The 25,432-nt window shown below is 40.9% G+C and overlaps 1 protein-coding gene and 1 non-coding gene across 2 annotated transcripts; one reads left to right on the top strand and one right to left on the bottom strand.

The window, feature by feature from the left end:
- Window positions 1-11,414: 11,414 nt before the first annotated feature.
- Window positions 11,415-16,245, bottom strand: LOC125590453 (the record flags this gene model as incomplete). The annotated part of the gene is made up of 5 exons (XM_048764027.1): window positions 11,415-12,051; window positions 12,147-12,901; window positions 14,140-14,826; window positions 15,145-15,885; window positions 16,000-16,245. Coding segments are annotated over 5 exons (3,066 nt in total), but the record flags the coding sequence as incomplete, so codon positions are not given.
- A 2,431-nt stretch (window positions 16,246-18,676) lies between these two features.
- Window positions 18,677-18,783, top strand: LOC125590872. Its single transcript, XR_007326874.1, has one exon. It is a non-coding gene; the product is annotated as a small nucleolar RNA R71 (small nucleolar RNA).
- Window positions 18,784-25,432: the final 6,649 nt, after the last annotated feature.

Genomic DNA, 25,432 nt, shown 5'->3' with positions numbered 1-25,432 from the left:
TTCCTCTTCAAAGATTAAATTCAGGGTTCTCAGACATGAAAAAATTCTGAAAATAGCAGGATATTTCCTAGAAATATGTTCTTCTTCAAAGATTACATTCCCCTGATCCGTTTTAGTGACCGAGATGCGATTTTGGGATCATTTTCCCTTAGACACAGTGTGCAAGAAGGAATAGTTTTATCTTCAAGGTCAAGCAAAGGAGTCTACTTCTTTTCTTCCAGAATCCTCCTCATCTCGATAAGCCGTCAGGACTGATGGGTTGAGGGCCAAGATGTGTAATCCGTCCACTACTTTCACATACATGGCTTCGTCAATCTCTATTTTCAAGGAGTGAATCAACTTGTGACTATTTTGATGGTGAAGTTTGATACAAATTGTTATTACTATTTATAAAGAAAGAAACGTTGGTCAACTGGTAGGTGGGGGGGGGGGGGAGCCAAGCAGTGGTCTATGATCAGACCCTTTGAAGCAAAGGTAGTGGCCCACCCCATGGCAAAACATCATGCCATGCGTTATTAATCAATACTTGGTACATACGGTAGTGGATGAGGTGTGTTCGTTCCCGGAGAAGATTGAGTTCTAGAGAGGATCTATTTGTCAGAATTTTCTCTTGTGAGGTTACGGGGCTTGAACCATGTTTCTTCTGTTTAGCTGGACAACCCATCTTCTTAGGCAGAGGGATTGTAGAAGTATATGGTGCCATAGTATGGAGGGAGCCAGTCACCGATTGAGAATCTTGAAACACATTCAAATTGGATGTGACATTTGTCAAAAATCAGAGAGAAAACACTACCGGAAAACTCATAGAAGGTCTTTGCTGACCTAGAGTTGCTGCTGCAATGATACATGTCGTCGTCTCATCCCTTAAACCATGTGTTTCACCCTGAAGAACTCTATGTTTCCTATATGCACTTTATGTCGGATGCGGACAATTATTGTATTGGAAAATAACTTCACAGAGTTATTTCATAATCTCCTTCATTGACGAAATAGCAAATGCTAAGTCTTTCCCATGATTAGGATACATAGGTTCTATATGAGGGAAGGAGAATGATGAAATGGTTGGCTCCTCTGAATAGCCCACCAATACCATGAATTTGGAGGTGGTATGGTGCTTATCTCCATCTCATATATTGAAAGGAGAGAGGCGGAAAATTTGGCGTCTCCCCTTTCATAAACGAGAGAGTCGTCTATATCGAGATGTGTAGTAAGGTGGATACCTATGAGTGGGTAGCGTAGTCTCTTGATTTTCAAACTGGCTGTGGACTCCAAGAATAATAGGTGCTGGTGAGATTTTATTTCTTAGGGTCGAGTCTTGTTCACTGAGGATAAAATCCTAACGCCAAAAGGTTGATGTAATAGAGCATTTTCTTTGATCTAAGGATGTGGACCACGTTGGATTTGTGAGGAGACCATTGGAGTAGCGATGGATAGAGATTTCAGTCCACGGATATCAGAAAGGCCCATGCGAGGGATGATGAGTCTTGTCAAGTCCCTTTTCACACCTATTTCAGGGCACGCATATGCCAAGTGGGTGATCTTAAAAGAAGAAGACAATGGTTTCTAATTTTTCGTACTCCAGGGTAGCAAGACGTTCCTCACCAGAAGAGAACTCAATTATAATCTCTATGATGAAAGACTTCAGACCATCAATGAATACTCTGATACGAGCTGGGGTAAAAGATATTTAGTAATCATCCATAGTCACAAGCTCATTCTAGATATTTTATCATCTTCCCTTACCAGTTGTGAAGCAGTAATTGAGTCTGATCCAAAAAAGAATTTGAGATGGTAAGGTGTTTGAAATGATTAGTTCACGACGCTTTTGGATGATCATCCAATGCAAGTGGTAGGGTTTGTTAGAGAGGACCTTAAGCATGTATTCCTCCTTTTCAAACCTAAACTGGAAGCAATCAAAGCCAAATCAGATATCGTCTCCCTTCATGCAACAATCCGATGTTTTGGAGTGTGGAGATAAGAGATCAAAGTTTATGTTCTTCTAGGTTGGTCAATTGACCAATAAGAGTGAGAGCATTTTATTTTATTAACTCAGATGTGTCGAGCTTAGGTGATCTGATTTCTTGCAGACGACACTCGTAGGTCGTGAATTGGATCATTTTCCTTTCTCCTCCGCTTTGAGACATTGAGCCATTGGGAGTGAGGAGTTGAAAACTGAAGTGTGGTGAATGGAAGAGTCTTCTGAAGAAACATAGGGAGAGTGTTCTAGTAAAAAGGCAAGACTAATAGTTGAAAGAAGCGACCAAACCGGAGCAGATATGTTAGCCAACGTGGATAGGAACAGAAACTGAAGGAATTTCAGATGATATAGATACCAAGGATTTGGAACCTTTTTATAAAAACATGACATAACTAAAAAGACAAAGATTTTGACTAGAATCCATTCAACCTTCTTCTCAGAACATGTAACGTCGAGGAGAGATAAAAAGCCGAAGGATTAACCCATCGACTTTGAAACTTTCGGTGGTAAAGATGAGACTTGCTCATCTGGGCGGGAGAGGTTACAGCTTCGATTACCGAATGGAGCAGAGGGATTTCCTTACACTACAGAGCTGATGTGCGACAAGAGGTTTGGAAAATGATACCACTCAAATTACCCTAAGGAGTGATTTATATTCTCTTAAATAAGAGGTCGAGTTGTAGTACTTAGGGATCGAATTCACAGGGAGCTAGGGAACCTTAGAAATCTAATATGATTTGTTAAGCTAGATGGTTTTAGAGATTTAAATGTAAATTTCAGTTTTATGTTGAACAAGTGTTTGTTCAATTGATTGGTTGAGATTTTGGTGCTTAAAAAGGAAATAGTTAGACTTAGGATTTTTATTCAGGAAACTTGAGATTATAATCCTACAGATGCCTAATTAGTTGCATGCATGATAATGTAAAGCTCAACTACTTAGTCAACAAGCCTACCGGCTTTCGCATGTTAAGACTTGTCTATTAACTAGATCTAATGATCTCAACTATCGTATGTCGACCAATTAGAAAGTGTCGATCAATGATCCTATAGGGATATCGATCGATACACCTTTCGCTCCGTCGATTGATTATTCAATAATGATATCGATCGACGCGCTTCTAGTTAAGCTTTATGCGCGGGTTAAATGATAGCTTACTAAGCTCACTAGATCAGCTCTCGCCTTACTCATAGCAAGAAACTTAGCTCAGTTAGAATGTTTTCAGGATGAGAATGAAGTTCTCGCTTTTATCTATCAATCCTAGGGCAATTTCTAGGTAGCTAATCTAGAGACAGGCATTAATGAACAATCCTAATGACAATTACCACAACTCAGCAATCTATAGTTGGGGCTAATCCCTCCTAACCTATTTAAACCCTAATAACTAACAATGGAACTACTCAGACATGGCTAAGCAATTCATAACAGCAGTTAGGTAAGAAAACTTCATTAGAATAAAATAGATATTAATGGAGTTCCAGTCACAAATTATAACTTTGGATCTTCTCTCCAATCTATCAAAATCCTAGAAAACATTGCTGTGAAAAATAATAAAACAAAAAAAAGCACACTCCGCCTCTAACATGGTGACAAAGCTTATATAATTAGGTTAAAACTCATTAGGTGTAATCTTGTAAATTGGTGAAGACTTGGGCTTCAAGTCGGCTGTGACCAAACGGCTTGCTGCGCGTTTCGCTGTCGATCGATGTCAAGTTATGAGCATCGATCGATAATTCCTCTCCAATATCGACCGATGGTCGAGCTCGATGGTCATCTCGGGTGTTTGCTCCAAATATCTTCAGAATGCTCCAAAATCATCACTTATCTCCAAATCACTCCTGATCTTATAATTATAATAAATAGACTCTATAATATAATAATTATTAGTAAAAACACCTATAAACCATGGATGAAAATGAGTCAAATCCATGGTCTATCAACTCCCCCAGACTTACCCTTTTGCTTGTCCTCAAGCAAAACAAATAGGCAGTCTCTCTGAAAGAGGTTTTAAAACAGCAGAGACTCACATGATTTAAAACTTAGAATCATAACCTCTGCACTATTGCAATCCACATCTAAGAAGTCCTAATCACAAAAGCACATTATACCATATTCTAGCTTAGCAACCAAATTCATCTAGCCAACAACTTAGCAAATCTTGTCTGACATTCCCCACTACCAACCTCATTTCTTAGCATAAATAAAAGTGTAGGCTTTACCTTGGGGGTATCTATCACAGGATGCAAGGACTTTCAAAGAAGTATCTAGACCTGCAGGTAAACATTAGTTCATATCCTCTCTCTCTCTACTAATTTTCTCTCTTAGTCAAAATCTGCTTATTTAGCAAGATCATTGACCAAGATTGGACAGGCTTCCATGAATCAATCCGTAATGGTGGTTGCCACCAAGTCCTGTTCACTTTTTTTTAACCTATATCCTATTATTATTTGTGAAGCAAGCCTTAGTGGTTGTAGCAACCAAGTCATGTTCTAATCCCTTACCTATAGAATTCTTATGAAGCAAGCTTTAATGGTTGTAGGTACCAAGTCCTGTTTGAATTCTTCTTAATAAATCTCTAATAGATATATATAATAGTAAAAATAATATATTTTTTTATTATCTATATTTCGAAAATAGAGAGAGAAAGGGTGATTAATCTATCTACACAAGGCTTTACCTTCCATACTTGTTTGAAGAATCCGATCCCATGCATACCAATCCCCAAGACAAACAGTTGTGTCAAGTTTAGTGTTAGAGGTCAGCTTTGGTTCCTTCGAACAATCTCACCAAGTGTGAATAGTTGACAGATTGATCCACTTTAGTATCTTTAGTACTATCTGCAATCAGTAAGTCTAAAATGGTGCTAAAGAGTGGTTAGATAACAAGCAAAAATCTATAAGTTCATTATCCCCTTCTTCACTCAATAAGAATTTTTGAAAAACGTTTTAATAAGACTCATAAATAAATTACTATCAGTAAACTTCCCCCCAGACTTAAACTACACTGTCCCCAGTGTAAATTCAGTCGGAGTTATGGTGATAACTAAATCATAAGGACTCAATGTAACAAGTTAGAACGATATACTAGACCGGAATGGATGTCGACCGATGTAGGGATGTTGATATTGGTCGCGGCAGGTTAGGCAATGTCGATCGATGTCGACATCTTCTCGTCGGTCGATACTTACGACAATCGTCTACTCGGATCTCTTTTTGAGTTTTTTATTTTTATGACCTGCAATAATTAAAAACCAACATAAATAGTGTATCAATAAAAATTGTGTGTCGGACATGTCTGATGTCATCTTTGGTACTAGCCGGGCTCGGTTTGTAGCGTCATTGACCGATGTTCTATGATGAATGTCGATCGATTTGTGGTTGTGTCTGTCGATCGATGACGATGCTTCTGGTCGACAGGCAATGTATCTCTGAATCTCCACCAATTCCCCTTGTATAGCTTCAATCTTGGAAGTCAAAGCACTAATGTTTAGATCGATAGGGAAATATATGTCATCACATCTCCCATCAAGCCTCTCTTATGTAGTTTCCAGAGCTCTATAGATCCCTTCTACTAACTGGTCTATTTCTTCCCTGGTGTGAAAATTTTCTTGAGACTTCATCATATGTGGGCGTGGTGGATTGTCGTCGACCGATGTTGGCTTCTGATTGTCGATGGATTTGCATTGACGATCGTCGATTGATGTCTGTTGATATCTGTCGAGCGATGACGATCGAGCAACGTCAGTAGCATGTTGAATTCTGGATATGCCTTGCTTCATCTCCTCCATGCAAGTAGTTAGCCAACTGATACTGTCATTCAATGGATAGTAGACACCATCAAGTTTCATCTGGAAAGCTTCTTTGTTCTTCCCTTGTTCTCCACAGACTCCATAGAACATCTCATTGATCTCATCCTTGGTGTAGATTTCTGGTACCAGCTTGGTCTGTGTGAATAAGTTAGCATGTTCAGGAAGACATATGTAGCTTGGCTCATCTCTCGAAGCTCTCTCCAGAACTCTTCTGATATCCATGTTGTGAAGACAAATGGTGTTTCCATTTCGATCTCTGGCGTATCCATGTTCATCTCTGTAGACTCCATACTGATCTTTCTCTTCCCAGTAAAATTTTCGGGTACCGTGGGAATCAAAAGCTCTTCTGCAGAATTCTAGCTGTCTGTCGACCGATGTAGGGACGTCAATGTCGATCGATGGTCGAGTGGGATGGCAAGACCTTAGTTTGAAGTTTTTGTTTATGCCACTAGCTGCGTCATAGAACTCTTTTGTATCCTTCTGTTGGTATTCTGGAATTTTTTGTTGATGTACGAACAAATTTTCTGCTCCATTGGCTGTCTGAAGGATGTTTGCGATATCTTTTCGAGATACATTCAGTATACGTCCGTCTATTGCCCTTGCGTGGCCATCTGGGTCCCTGAAAATACCAAATTCGTCTGGAGTTAGATACTCGTCATTAAATTTATCTCTTTCCCTTACAGTGGTTTTTGGTTTAGAGCGGTTGTCTATCGATGTCGAAGGATTTATTTCGATCGATGGACTGTGTGCTCTGTCGATCGGATGCGTGAATCGTGTTCTTCCCCAAGCAGTTTCTGATCGATGTTTATCTGTTTCATCTCTTCTTTGCATGTTGAGAAGTTCCTCATATGTGAAACCTTCAAGTAGTTCATCTGCTCATGGCTCATATATTGCTGTTTCTACTGCATAGCTTTTGTGATGGTGATCATCTGCCCAACTGCCAATCGAGTAGTCTCCCTCTCTCACTCGGTTCACTTTCGCATCGATCGATGAGTAGTTGGCGATGTCAGTCGATGCTCATTTCCAGTTTCTCTGAGGATGTTGAGTATTGATCGATGGTGAGCCAGGTATGTCGATCGATGGTACATTCCTTTTCCAAGAGGAATGATGTAGAAGTGTATCCTCCTCATCAAGGATGGCTTTGTACTCAGTAGCTCGTTCAACCTCATAGTCTTTATCATACTCTTCTGTATGCATGTGTTGTCTGCTGTATGCGGCAATAGTGGGATTGTAGTAGTCGTTCTCCCAATCATCTGGACAACTATCGACCGATTCGTCTTTGGGATTATCGGTCTATTTATGATTGCCACTGTCGATCGATGTTGTTGTGTGAGTCTCGATCGACGCTGAGTGGTCCGTCTCGTACTTGGCTCCAAAGTGGCAAGCTGCAATGATTCATGGATCATTGATTCTTCTGGAGGACATCTTTGGCTTCTTGACTGGAATAGGGGCGTAGTGGGCATTATGATCGATGAGTGTTAGACACAACTGGTTGGTTTGCAAGTTACACACTGCTCCCACTATTGACAAGAAGGCTCTCCCAAGTAGTAGAGAAGAGTTCCAGTTTAGCTTGATGTCCAGGACATGGAAATCAACTGGAACTAAGGCATTACCTATCTGCACCTCTAGGTCTCTCACAATTCCTTCTGAGTTCCTCTGGAAACAATCCACAAAAGTGAACAATTCCTGCGAAGGCTCTACCTGCAGACCCAGATGGTCTGCCATAACCCGAGGTAGGATGTTGACTGATGCTCCTGTGTCGCACAAGTCATGTGGAAATTCAATACCCTTCACCGTGCATGGTATTGCAAATTGCCCAAGATCACTCTTCTTCTTCAATGTAATCCTCATCCTCATCTTTTCTCTAACTTCACAGAACATTCTCTTGATGTCTTCTTCTTTTTTCCCTTGTCTCTCTGAAGAACATCCACATTCTGTGAGTATAATAAGCCTCTTCGAATGGCTTATCTAGAGGAATCCTGAAGACTCTCTTTCGGAAATTTTCCTTTTTCCTTTTCATTGGCCCTCCTCTTCAGATGTTTCGCCACTTTTTCCTTTCTTCTCCTTAGGGTTCTTCCAGTAGGAACCCTATCCTCTTCCGTAGGATCTTTTCCATCATCTGAAGGTGTCATGACGGTCTCTGGTGGGTTTTCTAAAGGTTTGGGTTTGGGCCTGAGTGCATTAAGACGTGCAACATCTATCTTTGGCATCTGCACTCAGTAGGTAATAGGTGCTCGTCGATCGACAGGCACTGGAGGTTGTCGAGCGATGGCGGCCTCTGTTTGTCGATCGACGGGGGTGTCATCGCGTCGAGCGATTCTGACGTTATCAGGGTTAGGCGGATGTGGGTGTTTTGCTGTGAACTCCTCGTGAGTCAGAATCCTCACGGCATTGCAAGATGCGATCGAATCCGCTGATGTTATCGGTCGATGCTCTGGAGATCCTGTCGATCGATTTGGACTGGTGTGTGTCGATCGATGTTCGAAGTCTGGCGTCGATCGACACCAATGCGATCCGCCAAAACTTATCAAACTTTCTACTTCGAAATCTCCTTCTTGCAGCTTCCCTTCCTTCACCACTTGCCAAAAATCATCCTCAATGATGGCATTCACGTGGTGTTTCATCACATCATCTCCTACCCCTCTTGTCAAGGCTTCCTGCCTCTTAACAGTTTCTCATGTCTACATAACCTACATATCCAACTTCTTCACATGAGTGCTCAAAGTCTCAAACTTTGTGTTCAGGTTGGTGTAGACAGAATCAATTTTTCCATTGAAGTCAACTGTCATTCGCTGATGTGTCTCAAGAACCCTATCAAGCATCTCTTCAATCTTGCTCTCTTGAGTAGGCGGCAGTGGCTTCTTGATTTGTCGAGTTTTAACCCGATTATCTAACTGCAAGTGCACAGTAAAGTACGCAGTAGTAATGCGGGATCGAATCCACAGGGATCGATGATCACACGTAGAGTTGCAGACAAGTTAATAGCTACAGCGAACGAAGATATATTTTTGATGGTTTTTATTTAATTTTCTTTAGTGTCACAAAACATAAACAAGCTGTAAAAAAAATGATTTAAACGATTTGAAAACTATTTTAAAACAAACGTTGGGCATTGGGAATTCTCAGGGATTTCTTTTTAATCAAGATACAATTAATGGCAGACACATGGATATATTAAGAACCGTCTAGAACTCAAACACGATATTAGAATTAACCTACTTCCGTAGCGCTAATTCTCTATGTTATAGAAATCTCCACACTAACTTCCGCTGAGTTTCAATTTCTAAACAAGCATTAAGAACAGGTTCAATATGTTCACAAAGCGCAATAACATCAACTTCCGAGGGTTAAGGACACTTTGCTCATCTAAAGTATTTTCGGAAGTTCAAACAATCACTTTCGGTGCATCAAACAATCTGATATCATGAACTAAGTGATCAATTCAGTTCAAGCAGTAAGAAATCCATTAGATGAAGAACCAAAACGTAATCCCTTAGTCTACACACGTTTTATGAATCAAAACATCAAGAAATCCCCTATGAGAACCCCTAAACCCAACTAGATGACTACTCACACATAACTAAGCAAGAACAACACGATTTTGATGAAGAAAACATGATAAGATTGTATTAAAACAGAGTAAAGGTTCAGAAGATCTTCTCCAAATGGTTTTGAGATGAACTCCTTTACAAATCTTCACAAATCACACAAAACAAGTTACAAAACTCTCAAATCTCTCTCAAGAACTTGTAAATCTCCTTCTTGGTCGTCTCTGGTCTTTTCTGAGTCCCAAAAGTCGAGTTTCTTTGTCCATTATTGAGGGGAGTGGGTAAAAAGGAGTGAAAAGCTCATTGGTGCGTGTGGAGCCCGTAGAGCGTGGGATCGGTCGATCCACAGTGGTCGGATCGGTCGATCTAGTGCATGAAACCGTAGCGACAAGTTGTGGTCGCTACGCATGTCGCTACAATTCACGGCTTTCTTCTTAGCTCTGGATCGGTCGATCCACAGACAATGGATCGGTCGATCTATGTCCTGTGCGATCAATACTTCTCATTCGGTCCATTGTTCGGTCCATCTTGCTTCTGAATAAATCCCGAATGCGTTCTTTTCTTGCAAGCTATCTAGTAACCTGCATATTACACTTAAGAACACCAAAACGCATCAAATAGACCAAAACATTAATTAAAACCGACCATTTAATTGCTCCAAAACGAGTTTAAAACCGTTAAAAACACGGAATATCAACTCCCCCAGACTTGAATCTTTGCTTGTCCTCAAGTAAAGAGGATTAAAATTTGGGAGCTCACTAACCCTCAGTAGACCTTACCTTGTGATTTCGCTAACCACTTAAATCAGAGACTGTCAAGGCATTCATTCCAAATCCCCACCAAGACCGCGCAAACCTTTCCATATTTCAGACCTGCAAGTCTCAGTTTCAAGTAATCAACTCTTTACATTCATTAAAAAGGGCGTGACCTTTCCACCAAAGATATCTCCATCAGGTATAACGGGCTCGGTGTTTGGGAGGCTGTTTTAGTGTTTAATTAGGTGAGGCTCAAGTGTTTGTGGGTATCAGCGATAACAAAAAAATGCAAAACATTATGCAAAATCGCTGGAGAAACCGAGTATATTGATAACCACGTTTTCGAACTGCTCAAGTCTCAAATGATCAAAACCCAACAAATCTCAAACTCTAACCCCAAATTTAAACAACGCATCATCTCTGGTACACAAAATAAAAATAAAATGTCTAAATCAAATCTACTGAATGAGATATAAACATGAACTCTTTTTTTTTTTTTTTTTTTTTTTTTTTTTTTTTTTTTAGAATCGACCGATTACTTGCAAATGTTTTGTGGTAATCAATCGATTCATATCATTTTTTTTTTTTTTTTTTTTTTTTTTTTTCAGAACGAAAACTTATACAAACCGAAATCGAATATATACACTGCGATGCAATCACACACTTACAACACCCAATTTTTCTATTTACACCTCTAGACACACAGGTCCGTGTCTAACCACCTAAATGTTCCGATCCTACCTAAGCAGTCGGATGAACCATGTCTACCCTAATCTCTCCATTGTTTTTGCACATGTATGCACATATGATCAGTGTGTAAGAATGCATGGAGATGAAATAAAAGGGTAAGGTGTAGGTGTGGTACCAAACTATTGATGAGTCTGGCCATTCAGGATTATTAAAGAGTGGTAAAATGTGGTAAAGAAAATCCTGAATGTGTATATGGTGTACCGTTTCCTGATGTTGATTCCTGGTCAAAAGAAATTAAATTCATTAATGGTCAAAAATAGTTGAGTCGATTACAATTCACCGAGACTTGATAAAAGATTTAAGGAGAGGTTGTTTGGTCAAGTGGTTCCTCGGTTTGTCTGCGCTAACAGTCCTGAAAAATGGCCAATATGAAATGTAATGCACAACACACAAGGAAATAGTCTAATAATCATCACAGGGTCTGATAAAAATACGTAGAGAGTTTTTAAAACACAAGCAAATCCGATAAACTAAGAAAATAAAAGAAATAATAGCAATATGGTACATAAGTAGCATCCTCCCCCAGACTTACTTCACACCGTCTCGGTGTGAAAATAATTCCAAGAGAGATTACCGATCAGGCGTTGCGGTCAGTGCGCCTCTTCGAGCGCCTCTCCAATGCTCCATCATCATCAGAGTCCTCCGCTGCCTCAGGTCCAGCAGCGGTGTCGTGAGCGCCTGAGTCGTCATCGCTATCTCCAGAAACAGCTGGCTGTGATGCGCATCCCTTCTTAATGTTGCAGATTCCCTTCCACATCTTCAGCAGTATGGAGTTGTTGGTTTGATGGCTCTTGATGGACCAAGCGTTGATCTCAGCAGCGGATGCAGTAGCGGGAGGTGCTGGTGGCAGCATATACGGAGTGAAATCCGTGGGGAAAAGACTTTCCTCATCTTCAGGCTCCTCCTCTATATCATCATGTGGTGCCTGCTGGTGTGTCGATGATGATGCGACTCCTTTCTTCTTCAGTGTCGCGGGTCTGGCGCAGAGAAATGCAGGCGGTGGTAGAAATATGAGAGCACCTGGATCAGTCAGCTCGGTGATGGCGGTATAGGGTAGTTTGACAAATTGCTCTCTCCCTTGTGGGTCATGGAACTGGTAGATATGAGGGGCTGACTTGTCGATGCTACCTCGCCAAGGGCCGGTGAGGTAGTGGCTGCTAATGAGTGCTCTCATGTCGAAAAAGTTCTGATGCATCCCCTTCTTATCCACCACTCTGTCAAAGGTGGAAGAAACACTCCACATTGCCTTAAGATCCGTGTGATAACCGCTCCAAACCCACATCTCTTCGTGTCTGAAACTTTGAAGTACGCAAGCTTCTCCGCGATCACAGCTCCTATGTTTATGTCCTTCCCGCTAACATAGGTAATGTCTGCGCCCTGAGGCCATAGGTGTCCAGCCCCGATGAACAGAAGAGCTAGCTCATCTTTTGTCACTGCAGCGGGTTCTGTCTTCCCATAGATAACACTGCTGATCACTCTCACTGCATATCGCAGAACAGGGCTACGAATTCTAGCTTGCTTGGCCTCTCGAGAGATGAAGTTTCCTGAAGCGATGAATTTCCAGAAATCATTGTGTTCCGGGAAGTCAGGAACACAAGATTGACGTCCTTTCCCGAACCCAAAGACGTCGCACAGCTGAAAGATGGTCATGGAGTGGAACTGCCTGTTCACAATGAAGGAGAACATCGCCTTATCAGCTACCGGGTTGTCCTCGTCAGGATGGTAGAGGCGGGCTGATGCGAGGAACTGCCTGGTCAAATCAGCATAGCAATCACAGTGGAGATCGAAGATGTACCCCAGGCCAATCTTCTCGAACAAGGCTTCAATATCCTCGGTTATCCCCAATGCATCTGTAGTGTCTCTGTGAGCGAAGCGCGACGGACATATTTCCACTCCCCTCATCTGCTCGTAGAAATCATCATCATGTATATCCCACTGCTGGGTTATCTCTCGATTCGCAGGATGAGACCTATCCGTCTTTCGGAAATTGCCCTTTGTGCTGAGCCTAGCAGTCTGTACCGAGGAACTCCCACGCTCACCCTTCTTCTGTCTCTTAGGCATTATCTGCAAAATTAATTCATCAAAACCCAAGTAAGAGACAAATAGAAAAACACTCTTATAAAATCAATTCTGATCAATCCCCTAAACATGTAAAAATTTAGCACACATCTCTTCTCAAAACTCAAGATAACACATCACACTCCATTCCAATTTTCGTTTTTCAATTAAACTCCAAAATTAAAATTTTTATTTTTCAGTTCCAAATTCATAATTGCTTAAAGAAATCATGCTGCAAAGTGTTAATCATCATGAATATTCAAGCATTTCATTCAAACAATTAGAATTTCAGTTTTAATTTGAACTTTTATCAACATTATGACCATTGGAAATTATTTCTCTAAAATCTCAATTCAACCCACGAAATTGGCAATCAAGGTAACCCATGAGTATAATCATCACAAATAAACCATCCTAGATGCCATTCCATTTAGAATTCGGAGATTCCCCAACATCAAACCCTAGGGCGATTTTAGATTCCAAAATTAGAGAGTCATACCTGTGTCTTGATGAAAACTGATGGTAGAAACGGATAGAGCTTGAAAAACTAATGAGTTTAGCACCAAGAATTACAAAAATCGGATGAGAGATGATGGAAATCGAATTTGGTGTTCTTGAGAGGTTTGAGAGAGTTTGAGAGGAGAGGAAGATGAAATGAAATGTGTTTTGATCGATATTTTCGCGAGTTGGGTGTTTTATGGGTGTTTCCCGGTTTAAATTAAGTGAAATCAAACCGTGCAATACTTACCTTAGATCGACCGATCCATAAGCGTCGGATCGACCGATCTCTTATATAGATCGACCGCTCTACCTCACCCGGATCGACCGATCTCTTACATGGATCGCCCGTTCTGTTTCTTTAGGATCGATCGATCTCTGCCTGATCGTGATACATGCCTGAAAATCATCTAAAAACACAACCAAAAATCAATTCACACAAGAAAACATAATCACAAAAGAGAAAGAAAATCAAACCATGTGGGTTGCCTCCCACTCAGCGCTTGTTTAAAGTCGCGAGCCTGACTATTTTGTTGTCCTTAGGCGAGATCAGGTTCCGATAAAGGAATGTTGGTTCCTTCTTCGGGTTTTGCATCTGTGAAGTAAGGTTTTAGCCTCTGCCCATTGACTGTGAACTTCCTCCCATTCTCTTCCAAGACAACAGCTCCATAAGGTCTAACCTCTGTGATTGTGAAAGGTCCGGACCAACGAGACTTAAGCTTTCCAGGAAATAGCTTGAGTCTAGAGTTGAACAGAAGGACTTTGTCTCCAGCAGCGAAGTCTCTCGGGATTATCTTTCTGTCATGCCACGCCTTAGTTCTTTCCTTGTAGATTTTGGTGTTCTCATAGGCGTTCAACCGAATCTCGTCCAGCTCGTTCAACTGAACCATCCTCCTTTCTGCAGCGGTTTTAATGTCGAAGTTCATCAACTTCGTTGCCCAAAAACCACTGTACTCCAATTCCACAGGTAGGTGACAAGACTTTCCATAGACCAGATTAAAAGGAGTGGTGCCCAAGGGAGTCTTGTAGGCGGTTCTATACGCCCATAAGGCGTCATCAAGCTTCACAGCCCAGTCTTTCCTTGTTTTGCCTACAGCCTTCTCCAAAATCCCCTTGATTTCTCGGTTCGATATTTCAACCTGCCCACTTGTCTGAGGATGATAAGGTGTAGCTACCTTATGCTTTACTCCATGTTTCTTCAGCAGTTTATCGAACGTCTTGTTGATGAAGTGAGAGCCTCCATCACTAATAACCACTCTCGGGATCCCGAATCTTGGAAAAATGACTGTCTTGAACATTTTCTTGACAACACTAGAGTCATTTGTCTTGCTGGCTACTGCTTCCACCCACTTGGAGACATAATCAACCGCAACCAGGATGTACTCATTTCCATAAGAAGATGGGAAAGGGCCCATAAAATCAATTCCCCATACATCAAAAACTTCAACTTCAAGGATGAAATTTTGGGGCATCTCATTTCTCTTACTGATGTTGCCCTTCCGCTGACATGCATCACACTTTGAGACAAACTCATGGGCGTCTCTGAAAAGTGTAGGCCACCAGTAACCAGCCTGCAGGACCTTAGAAACCGTCTTGAATGTTGCAAAATGGCCTGCGTATTCTGAACTGTGGCAGTGGAAAAGAATCCCTTGCATCTCATTCTCCAGAACACATCTCCTGAATAAACCATCTGAGCATCTCTTGTAGAGGAAGGGATCATCCCAGTAGTAGTGGTTCACATCTCTCATGAACTTCTTCCTCTCATACCCCTTCAGGTTCGGTGGTTCAATTCCAGCACATAGGTAGTTTGCAAAGTCTGCAAACCATGGGAGATCATCCTGAATTTGTCTCATGACACAGCAATCAGCCTGATCCAAATACTCATCCTCCAGCAAGGTGATCACATAGACATTCTCCTCGGGTAATGTATCATCCAGTGGTGTTTCAGCTTCCACTCTCATTCGGGAAAGATGATCTGCCACTCCATTTTCTGCTCCTCTCTTGTCTCTGATCTCAATATCAAACTCCTGTAGCAGTAAGATCCACCTTAAGAGTCTCGGTTTAGCATCTTTTTTCGTCATCAGGTACTTCAAGGCTGCATGATCTGTGTGCACAATTACTTTCGAGCCCACCAAATAGGACCTGAACTTCTCGAAAGCATAAACTACTGCCAGCAACTCCTTCTCAGTGGTAGCATACTTGATTTGAGCATCATCAAGCGTTCGGCTGGCATAATAGATCACATGGAGTTTCTTGTCTTTTCTCTGCCCCAAAACAGCTCCAATCGCGTAATCACTTGCGTCACACATTATTTCAAATGGCAAGTCCCAATCTGGTGGCTGCACAATGGGAGCACTGACTAGAGACTTCTTGAGAATCTGAAACGCAGCGAGGCAGTCAGCATCAAAAACAAACTTCGCTTCTTTGCACAGCAGACGGGTGAGTGGCCTCGCTATCATAGAGAAGTCTTTGATAAACCTCCTGTAGAAACCGGCATGTCCCAGAAAACTCCGAATATCCCTCACTGTCCTAGGAGGCTGTAGGCTGGTCATAACTTCAATCTTTGCTTTGTCAACCTCGATACCCTGCTCTGATATCCTGTGACCCAAAACAATGCCATCTTTCACCATGAAATGGCACTTCTCCCAATTTAGCACCAAGTTCTTCTCCTCACATCTTTCCAGCACCTTGCACAGATTAGCAAGGCAGTCGGTAAATGAAGAACCGTAGACTGAGAAATCGTCCATAAAAACCTCCATAATGTCCTCAATAAGATCAGTAAAGATCGACATCATGCATCTCTGGAAAGTGGCAGGAGCATTGCACAATCCGAAGGGCATTCTCCTGTAGGCAAAAGTACCGTATGGACAGGTGAATGTTGTCTTCTCTTGGTCATTTGTGATGACAGTGATGCCACCCTTCTTAGGAACCACATGAACCGGGCTCACCCAAGTGCTGTCTGAAATTGGGTAGATCACCCCTGCACTCAACAACTTTAGAATCTCCTTTTTCACAACTTCCATCAGTTTGGGATTCAGTCTTCGCTGGTGCTCTATGGACGTCTTTGACTCATCCTCCAAGTGAATCTTGTGCATGCAAAGATCTGGAGAAATACCTGTAATATCATCCAAAGAGTACCCCAATGCTTTTCTATACTTTCGCAATTTTGAAAGAAGCAAAGCGGTCTCCACATTATTCAGGTTAGCACAAATAATAACAGGATATGTGGAATTCGGTCCCAAGAATGCATACCTCAGCCCAGCTGGGAGGGCTTTAAGTTCCACCTTTGGAGCATTCTCCTCACTCCAATCTGGTTGGGAGGATGACGGTTTGACGGTTTTATCGGTGCCTGAGTCTTCAAGGCTGACATAGGCGACATGCTTCTCAATCGGTGAGGCTGAATCCAAAATCTCAGAAAATCCAACCACTTCTTGGTTCATGAACCCGAACTCACTCTCCCTTTGGGTCAATGCGACTTGTAGAGGATCATCAGTGTGCAACTCTTCATCCATTTCCTCCACCAGTTCAGTCAATGTATCAACCCAGAAAGTCTGTCCATCAATAGTCGGATTTTTCAGCACCTTCTCCACATTGTATCTCATCGCCATGTCTCCTAGACGTAAGTCTATATGCCCATTCTGTACATCAATCATGGCTCCAGCAGTAGCTAAAAACGGTCTGCCCAAAATGAGAGGATCTTTAGGTTCCTCTTCCAGCTCCAGAACTACAAAATCGGTAAGCACATATCCCTTTCCAACACCAACAGGGATGTTTTCTAGTACACCGACTGGTCTTCGCACTGATCGGTCAGCAAGGACCAAGGAGATCCTTGTAGGTTTGTAGTTCGTCATGCCTAGCCTCTCAGAGACAGAGAAAGGCATTAGGCTCACTCCTGAACCCAGATCGCAGAGACTCTTCTCAAAGGTAAGTGATCCAATGCGGCATGGTAGAACAAATGCTCCGGGATCTTCACGCTTTTTAGGCATGACATTTTGTAGAACTGCGCTACATTCCTCATTGAGCATCAACACACCACGCTCTAGGCTCATCTTATCGGTAAGAATCTCCTTCATGTACCTTTTAAGAGAAGGTACCATCTTCACCGCTTCAACGAATGGCAATCTCACATGTAACTCCCCAACAAGGTTCTTTAGCTTCTCGTACTCACGTTCTTTGATCTTCTGCCTTGGTCTGGATGGGTATGGAGCCTTAGGAACATAAGCAGGAGGCGCCACATACACCTCTTCAGGTTCAGAGGAATTTGGCTTCGTTGACACGGGATCGGTCGATCCACATGGACCGGATCGGTCGATCTCCGTCCCCTTGGATCGGTCGATCTGTTCCTGAGATCGGTCGATCTCTTTCTTATTCGATCCCTCAATCGTTTTTCCACTCCTAAGTGTTACAGCATTCACAAACTCCTTGGGATTCGTCTCTGACTTCCCTGGTAGAAATCCAGGTGCTGTTCTGCTGCTGGAGGCGGTTTGAGCAACTTGCTTTTCCAAAACTTTCAAATGGGTGTTCAAAGCTTCAAACTTCCCATTAAGCTCTCCATACATGTTATCCACCTTGGTGTTTATCTCTGCAGTGCTATTCTTCTGACCTTCTAGCACCATTTGCAGCATCTTCTTAATTTCGTTATCCTGAGAAGACTGTGACGAAGAGGCATTCCCTTGATTCTGGTAGTTGTTGTACTGCTGCCTTTGCTGAAATCCTGAGTTGCCCGAGTTGTTCCCCTGATATTGATTTCTGTTCTGATATCCTTGGTTGAACACACTCTGGTTCTGATTCTGGTTCTGCCTGTTTCCTGCCTGAGGGTAGGACTGATGTTGTGGATTCTCCACATTGTTGCTCCGGTAAGACAGATTATTTTGCTGATTTTGACTCCATCCAAGGTTCTGATTGTAGCCTCTGTTGTAGTTTCCTTGACCACCAATGTAGTTCACATCAGCTTGCATATCATCTGAATCATCACCAACAGTTTCTTGTGAGGAACGATAGCCTTGCTCCTCCACAAATTTCACAGATTTCTGATCTCTCTTGAGAAGCATCTCAATCTTGGCATTCAGCTCATCTATCTTCTTGGATTCATAACCAACACCCTTCTGGCTGGTGTCAAACCTTGACTTGCGGTTTGCTTTGCTGGATGACAGGTTGTTCAGCAAGGTGTAAGCTTCTTCAACAGTCTTGGTCATGAAATCACCATTACTTGCTGTGTCCATGGCATCTTGACTCTCTTCATGAACTCCATTATAGAAAATGTTCAGCAAACTCACATCAGTGTAACCATGGTGAGGGCAGTCCTGTGTGTACTCCTTGAAACGCTCCCAAGCCTCATGAAAGCTTTCTGAATCAAGCTGCTGAAAGCTTCCAATTCTGCTTCTCAGATATGTGGACCTTGACTTGGTGAAGAAATGCTGTAGAAAAGCAGCTCTTGTCTCTTCCCATGTAGTAAGAGATCCTGGAGGGATGGACTTTAACCATCTGATAGCTTTATCAGCTAAGGAAAACGGGAACAACCTGCATTTCAAAGCGCCTTGAGGAACTCCATTATGTCTGCTGGTGTCACAGACTCGCTCAAAATGCTCCAAGTGATACATCGGGTCCTCAGACGGGTTTCCATGAAACGGATTTTTCTCCACCAAATTAATGAGACCAGTCTTGATCTCAAAGTCTCTTCTCTCAATGGGAGGTGGGCGAATCCCAGAACGATCGGCATAGAATGCATCTGGTGTATCATAATGTGCAAGCGTCATCCTAGGCATGCCATAGTCTCCAGCCTGTTGTCTTGCAGCTACACCAGCCTGCTGATTATCACCAGCATTGTTGCCTTCTCGTTCATCTACAGGAATTGGATTTTGCGGGTTGTCCTGAAACTGGTCTTCTTGGTGTTCAGCCATTTCAACCTCTTCAGCGGACTCAAGTCTTTTCTTTTTCACTTGTCTCTCTAGGCGGCCGAGCTCTAACTCCAAAGGTATTAAATTCGATGATCCTTTGCTTCTAGTATGAAATCCGCTCATTCACCTGAAAACACAAACAGAAAGAGAAAGACAGAAACATTAGACAAAATAAAAATGCTATAGTCTTAAACTGATCATTAACTCTAGGGTGACCAAATGGTCCCCGGCAACGGCGCCAAAAACTTGATGTGTCGAGTTTTAACCCGATTATCTAACTGCAAGTGCACAGTAAAGTACGCAGTAGTAATGCGGGATCGAATCCACAGGGACCGATGATCACACGTAGAGTTGCAGACAAGTTAATAGCTACAGCGAACGAAGATATATTTTTGATGGTTTTTATTTAATTTTCTTTAGTGTCACAAAACATAAACAAGCTGTAAAAAAATGATTTAAACGATTTGAAAACTATTTTAAAACAAACGTTGGGCATTGGGAATTCTCAGGGATTTCTTTTTAATCAAGATACAATTAATGGCAGACACAGGGATATATTAAGAACCGTCTAGAACTCAAACACGATATTAGAATTAACCTACTTCCGTAGCGCTAATTCTCTATGTTATAGAAATCTCCACACTAACTTCCGCTGAGTTTCAATTTCTAAACAAGCATTAAGAACAGGTTCAATATGTTCACAAAGCGCAATAACATCAACTTCCGAGGGTTAAGGACACTTTGCTCATCTAAAGTATTTTCGGAAGTTCAAACAATCACTTTCGGTGCATCAAACAATCTAATATCATGAACTAAGTGATCAATTCAGTTCAAGCAGTAAGAAATCCATTAGATGAAGAACCAAAACGTAATCCCTTAGTCTACACACGTTTTATGAATCAAAACATCAAGAAATCCCCTATGAGAACCCCTAAACCCAACTAGATGACTACTCACACATAACTAAGCAAGAACAACACGATTTTGATGAAGAAAACATGATAAGATTGTATTAAAACAGAGTAAAGGTTCAGAAGATCTTCTCCAAATGGTTTTGAGATGAACTCCTTTACAAATCTTCACAAATCACACAAAACAAGTTACAAAACTCTCAAATCTCTCTCAAGAACTTGTAAATCTCCTTCTTGGTCGTCTCTAATCTTTTCTGAGTCCCAAAAGTCGAGTTCTCTTTGTCCATTCTTGAGGGGAGTGGGTAAAAAGGAGTGAAAAGCTCATTGGTGCGTGTGGAGCCCGTAGAGCGTGGGATCGGTCGATCCTCAGTGGTCGGATCAGTCGATCTAGTGCATGAAACCGTAGCGATAAGTTCTGGTCGCTACGCATGTCGCTACAATTCACGGCTTTTCTTCTTAGCTCTGGATCGGTCGATCCACAGACAATGGATCGGTCGATCTATGTCCTGTGCGATCAATACTTCTCATTCGGTCCATTGTTCGGTCCATTTTGCTTCTGAATAAATCCCGAATGCGTTCTTTTCTTGCAAGCTATCTAGTAACCTGCATATTACACTTAAGAACACCAAAACGCATCAAACAGACCAAAACATTAATTAAAACCGACCATTTAATTGCTCCTAAACGAGTTTAAAACCGTTAAAAACACGGAATATCACTTCTGGTAGTAGGAACTTCCATAATTCATGTTGTTGATGTAGTTGCTGTTGTAGGGGTTTCTGGTACTGCGAACTTTGGTTGAAATTACACCTATTTCCATAGGAATTTATGTTTCCACCCTTGTTTCCAGAACCTTGGAATCCAGTCCCACCAATGAAGTTCACTTCTTCTTCTTCCTTTGCTCTACCCTCTGTGTCTACAGCTTCTGCATCTTCAACCAAACAGACCTGCTTCCTAAGAAGCTTGTGAACACTATCCAGCTTTGCCTTCACCTCATCCATCAGATCATTCCCAAGGATGGTGGTAGACTTTTTCCTCTCAAAATAAGTGTTCTTGGTGCTGTTGCTACATGCTAGGTTTTCAATCACCTTCACTGCCTCTTCTGGAATCCTGGTGTTGAAGATCCCATTGCTGAAAGCATCAAGAGCCATCTGGTACTGCACCCCGATGCCTCTGTAAAAAGTACTAAGCAGTTGTACTTCATTGAACCCATGGTGTGGACGGTCTCTCTGATAGGACTTGAATCTTATCCAAGAGCCTCTGAATGATTTTATAGGCCCCTGAGAGAAGGTGGTGATCTTGCTCCTCAAGTCTTCAGCACGTGCTTCATCAAAGAAATTGCATAAGAATGCATTCCTGATGTCGCTCCAGGATGTGAGAGATCCTGGTGGTAGCTGTTTAAGCCAATGCGAAGCTTCTCCAGCAAGAGAGAACTTGAGTAGCTTTCATAGGAGATAATCCTCAGGGACTCCTTTGACTTTAATAGCATATATCAGATCCTCGAACCTCTCCAGATGGTCCATAGGATGCTCGTGAGACAATCCATGGTAGGGTATCTCTCCCACGAGTGTGTAGTACTGCACGTTCAACTAAAAATCCCTCTGAATGGTGGGAGGACGAATGGCTGATCTGTTTGTGTAGAACTGATATGGACGGTTGTAGTCAGCCAACGTGTTAGGTCGCGCAGCTTCATCTAAAGGTAAAGTAGTACTTGTAGCATTAGCATCAGACTCAGGGATTGCAGCCCCTTGAGCATCTATCCTCTGACCTGCTGCATTACGCAGATGACCCTCCTGGTCATGCAGGTCACCATTATTATCTCGTACAAGTACCAAAGTCGTAACCATGTCTCGCGGCTCAGTATCGATTGATATCTAGGATGGAGTATCGATCGATGTCGGATGGACAATGTCGGTCGATGGAAGATGAGTGTCTTCGGTCGACGGTGGTGAGCAAGTATCGGTCGACGGGACTAGTGTCTGGGTTGACGGTGGTTGAACTAAATCGAGCGACGAACATGTGTTGTTGTCAATCGATGAGGAGCGCGCTTCTTTGCGGATTGAACGCTCCAAACTTGCAGGATCTGGTGAGGATAGTAGTTGGGTTTCCTTGTTGCTTCTAGTACTGTTGGACATGTACCTGAAAATCAAAAAAAAAAATGTGTCAGAAGCTTAACAAAAATTAGATTGAATAGGCGATCAAAGCTCCCCGGCAACGGCGCCAAATTTGATACCACTCAAATTACCCTAAGGAGTGATTTATACTCTCTCAAATAAGAGGTCGAGTTGTAGTACTTAGTGATCGAATTCACAGGGAGCTAGGGAACCTAAGAAATCTAATATGATTTCTTAAGCTAGATGGTTTTAGAGATTTAAATGTAAATTGCAGTTTTATATTGAACAAGTGTTTGTTCAATTGATTGGTTGAGGTTTTGGTGCTTAAAAAGGAAATAGTTAGACTTAGGGTTTTTATTCAGGAAACTTGGGATTTTAATCCACCAGATGCCTAATGAGTTGCATGCATGATAATGTAAAGCTCAACTACTTAGTCAACAAGTCTATCAGCTTTCGCATGTTTAGACTTATCTATTAACTAGATCTAATGATCTCAACTATCGTATGTTGACCAATTAGAAAGTGTCGATAGATGATCCTATAGGGATATCGATCATACACCTTTTGCTCTGTTGATCGATTATTCAATAATGATATCGATCGACGCGCTTCTAGTTAAGCTTTATGCGCGGGTTGAATGATAGTTTACTAAGTTCACTAGATCAGCTCTCGCCTTACTCATAGCAAGAAACTTAGCTCAGTTAGAATGTTTTCAAGATGAGAATGAAGCTCTCGCTTTTATCTATCAATCCTAGGGCAAGTTCTAGGTAGCTAATCTAGAGACAGGCATTAATGAACAATCCTAATGACAATTACCACAACTCAGCAATCTATAGTTGGGGCTAATCCCTCCTAACCAATTTCAACCCTAGTATCTAACAATGGAACTACTCAGACATGGCTAAGCAATTCATAACAACAGTTAGGTAAAAAAACTTCATTAGAATAGTAAATAGATATTATTGGAGTTCCAATTACAAATGATAACTTTGGATCTTCTCTCCAATCTATCAAAATCCTAGAAAACCTTTATGTGAAAATAATAAAACAAGAAAAGCACACTCCGCCTCTAGCATGGTAGCAAAGCTTATATAATTAGGTTAAAACTCGTTAGGGGTAATTTTGTAAATTGGTGAAGACTTGGGCTTCAAGTTGGCTGTGACCAAACGGGCTTTCTGCGCGCTTCGTTGTCGATCGATGTCAAGTTATGAACATCGATCGATTATTCCTCTCCAATATCGACCGATGGTCGAGCTCGATGGTCGAGCTCGATGGTCATCTCGGGTGTTTGCTTCAAATATCTCCAGAATGCTCCAAAATCATCACTTATCTCCAAATCACTCATGATCTTATAAATATAATAAATAGATTCTATAATATAATAAATATTAGTAAAAACACCTATAAACCATGACTGAAAATGGGTCAAATCCATAGTCTATCAGAAAACTCAGCTTGAGATGCACGATCTGCATGGTGGAGAGGACCTCTAACACCTGTAGGGGTGAACCGCCAATAATAGAATATCAGGCGATTTTAAGTTTCTAATATTTACCCAAAGTAGCTGTAAAACATGTGCTTGAGGTTAATCAGAGGGGTCGTGTTTTGGTAAATTACCAAAATTAGAATTAAAACCAGGTAGATAAAAAATCAGCGGTAGAAAATGCTAGATTGGAAAGACTCTCTCGGGAACCGTGGGGCAGAGCGAAAGTCACTTACTCCAGAAGATTGCTAAAAATGTTATTTTTTATGTTTGATTTCATTAGTCTTTATTTTGTTTGCGTTTTGGTTAATGAATCATACAAATCAAGAAGTTCCGAAGGTCTCCTCACTAAGGCCCTGATTGGCAGAGCATTAGCATTAGCATTAGCAGTAGCAGTATGCTATAGAAGCAGTATGCTGCAGGAGCTGTATGCTTTTGCTAAACTGTTTAATAGGATGATTGGTAGAGCAGTATGAATATGCTATTTAAAATTATTATAAAAATTAATATATAATATATTTTATTTTTAATTAATATATTAATATATTAATATATTATTTTTAATGAATATATATATATAAATATATTAACATATAAAATTAAAAAGATATAAAATTAATTTATTTTATTTAAAAATTTAAAATTTATGTTTATATCGAAAATAATATTTAAAAATAAAATTTTTAATTAAAATATCTATATTTTAAAATAATATTTTTACTTTTAAAATAAATTAAATATATAAATTAAATTATATATTTTAAATGTGAAAAACCATTTAAAAAATATTTTTATTATAAATTAATTTTAGAAATCAAAATTTTATTTTTGGGATATAAAAATAATTTTATGATATCATAAAATAAAATAAAAGAATTAATTATATATTTTCCTTAATTTTATAAATTATGTATGCAAATGCTCTTCTAAAAGCTTCATGTGAGAGCATTGGTCAAAGAGCATTTGGAGAGCATTTGCATTTAGTAAATGCTTCTCTAAATGCTTTTCTAACAATTGTTGATTGGATAATGTAGAGCATAATGCTAATGCTAATGCTCTACCAATCAAGGCCTAAAGATTTACAAAATCATATTTCATTCTTTACAAGTACCACAATGAAAAAACTTCTACCAAAACAAAAATGAAAAATCTTAGAAACATTAAAGAGTGTAAACTTTTTTTTTTAATTTTATACCAAATGTTTTAAATTGTAAAGTAATTGGATAACAAAAGCTTTACAATATATATATATATATGCAAATCAACGAATTATATCGACCCTAATGTTTATTATGATCCAGTGAGAGTTGTCAAGCCACAGACGTCCTACATGGAGATTGGAGATGATCCATGATTCATTGCAGTCTGTTACTCCGATCCTGGAGCTGAAATTGAATCGGACAATGGAGCATCGATTGACACTCAGCCTGAACCATCGTTCGATGGTAGGTTTGAAGCAACGATCGACAGAGCTTTGGAAGCACCGATCGACAGTGACCTTGCGAATGAGATAGAAGACTTCCCAGAAGGATCTATCAAAAAGTTGGGAGAATGACTACTACCAACCGAGCTTCGCGATTCACACTGCTACCCCTTCAAAAAGGAAGATCCGTGTCATACAGCCAGATGAGTAT

The sequence above is a fragment of the Brassica napus genome, chromosome C7, assembly GCF_020379485.1.
Source record: "Brassica napus cultivar Da-Ae chromosome C7, Da-Ae, whole genome shotgun sequence".
NCBI classification, from domain to species: Eukaryota; Viridiplantae; Streptophyta; class Magnoliopsida; order Brassicales; family Brassicaceae; genus Brassica; species Brassica napus.
This window is presented reverse-complemented; position numbering and strand designations above follow the sequence as displayed.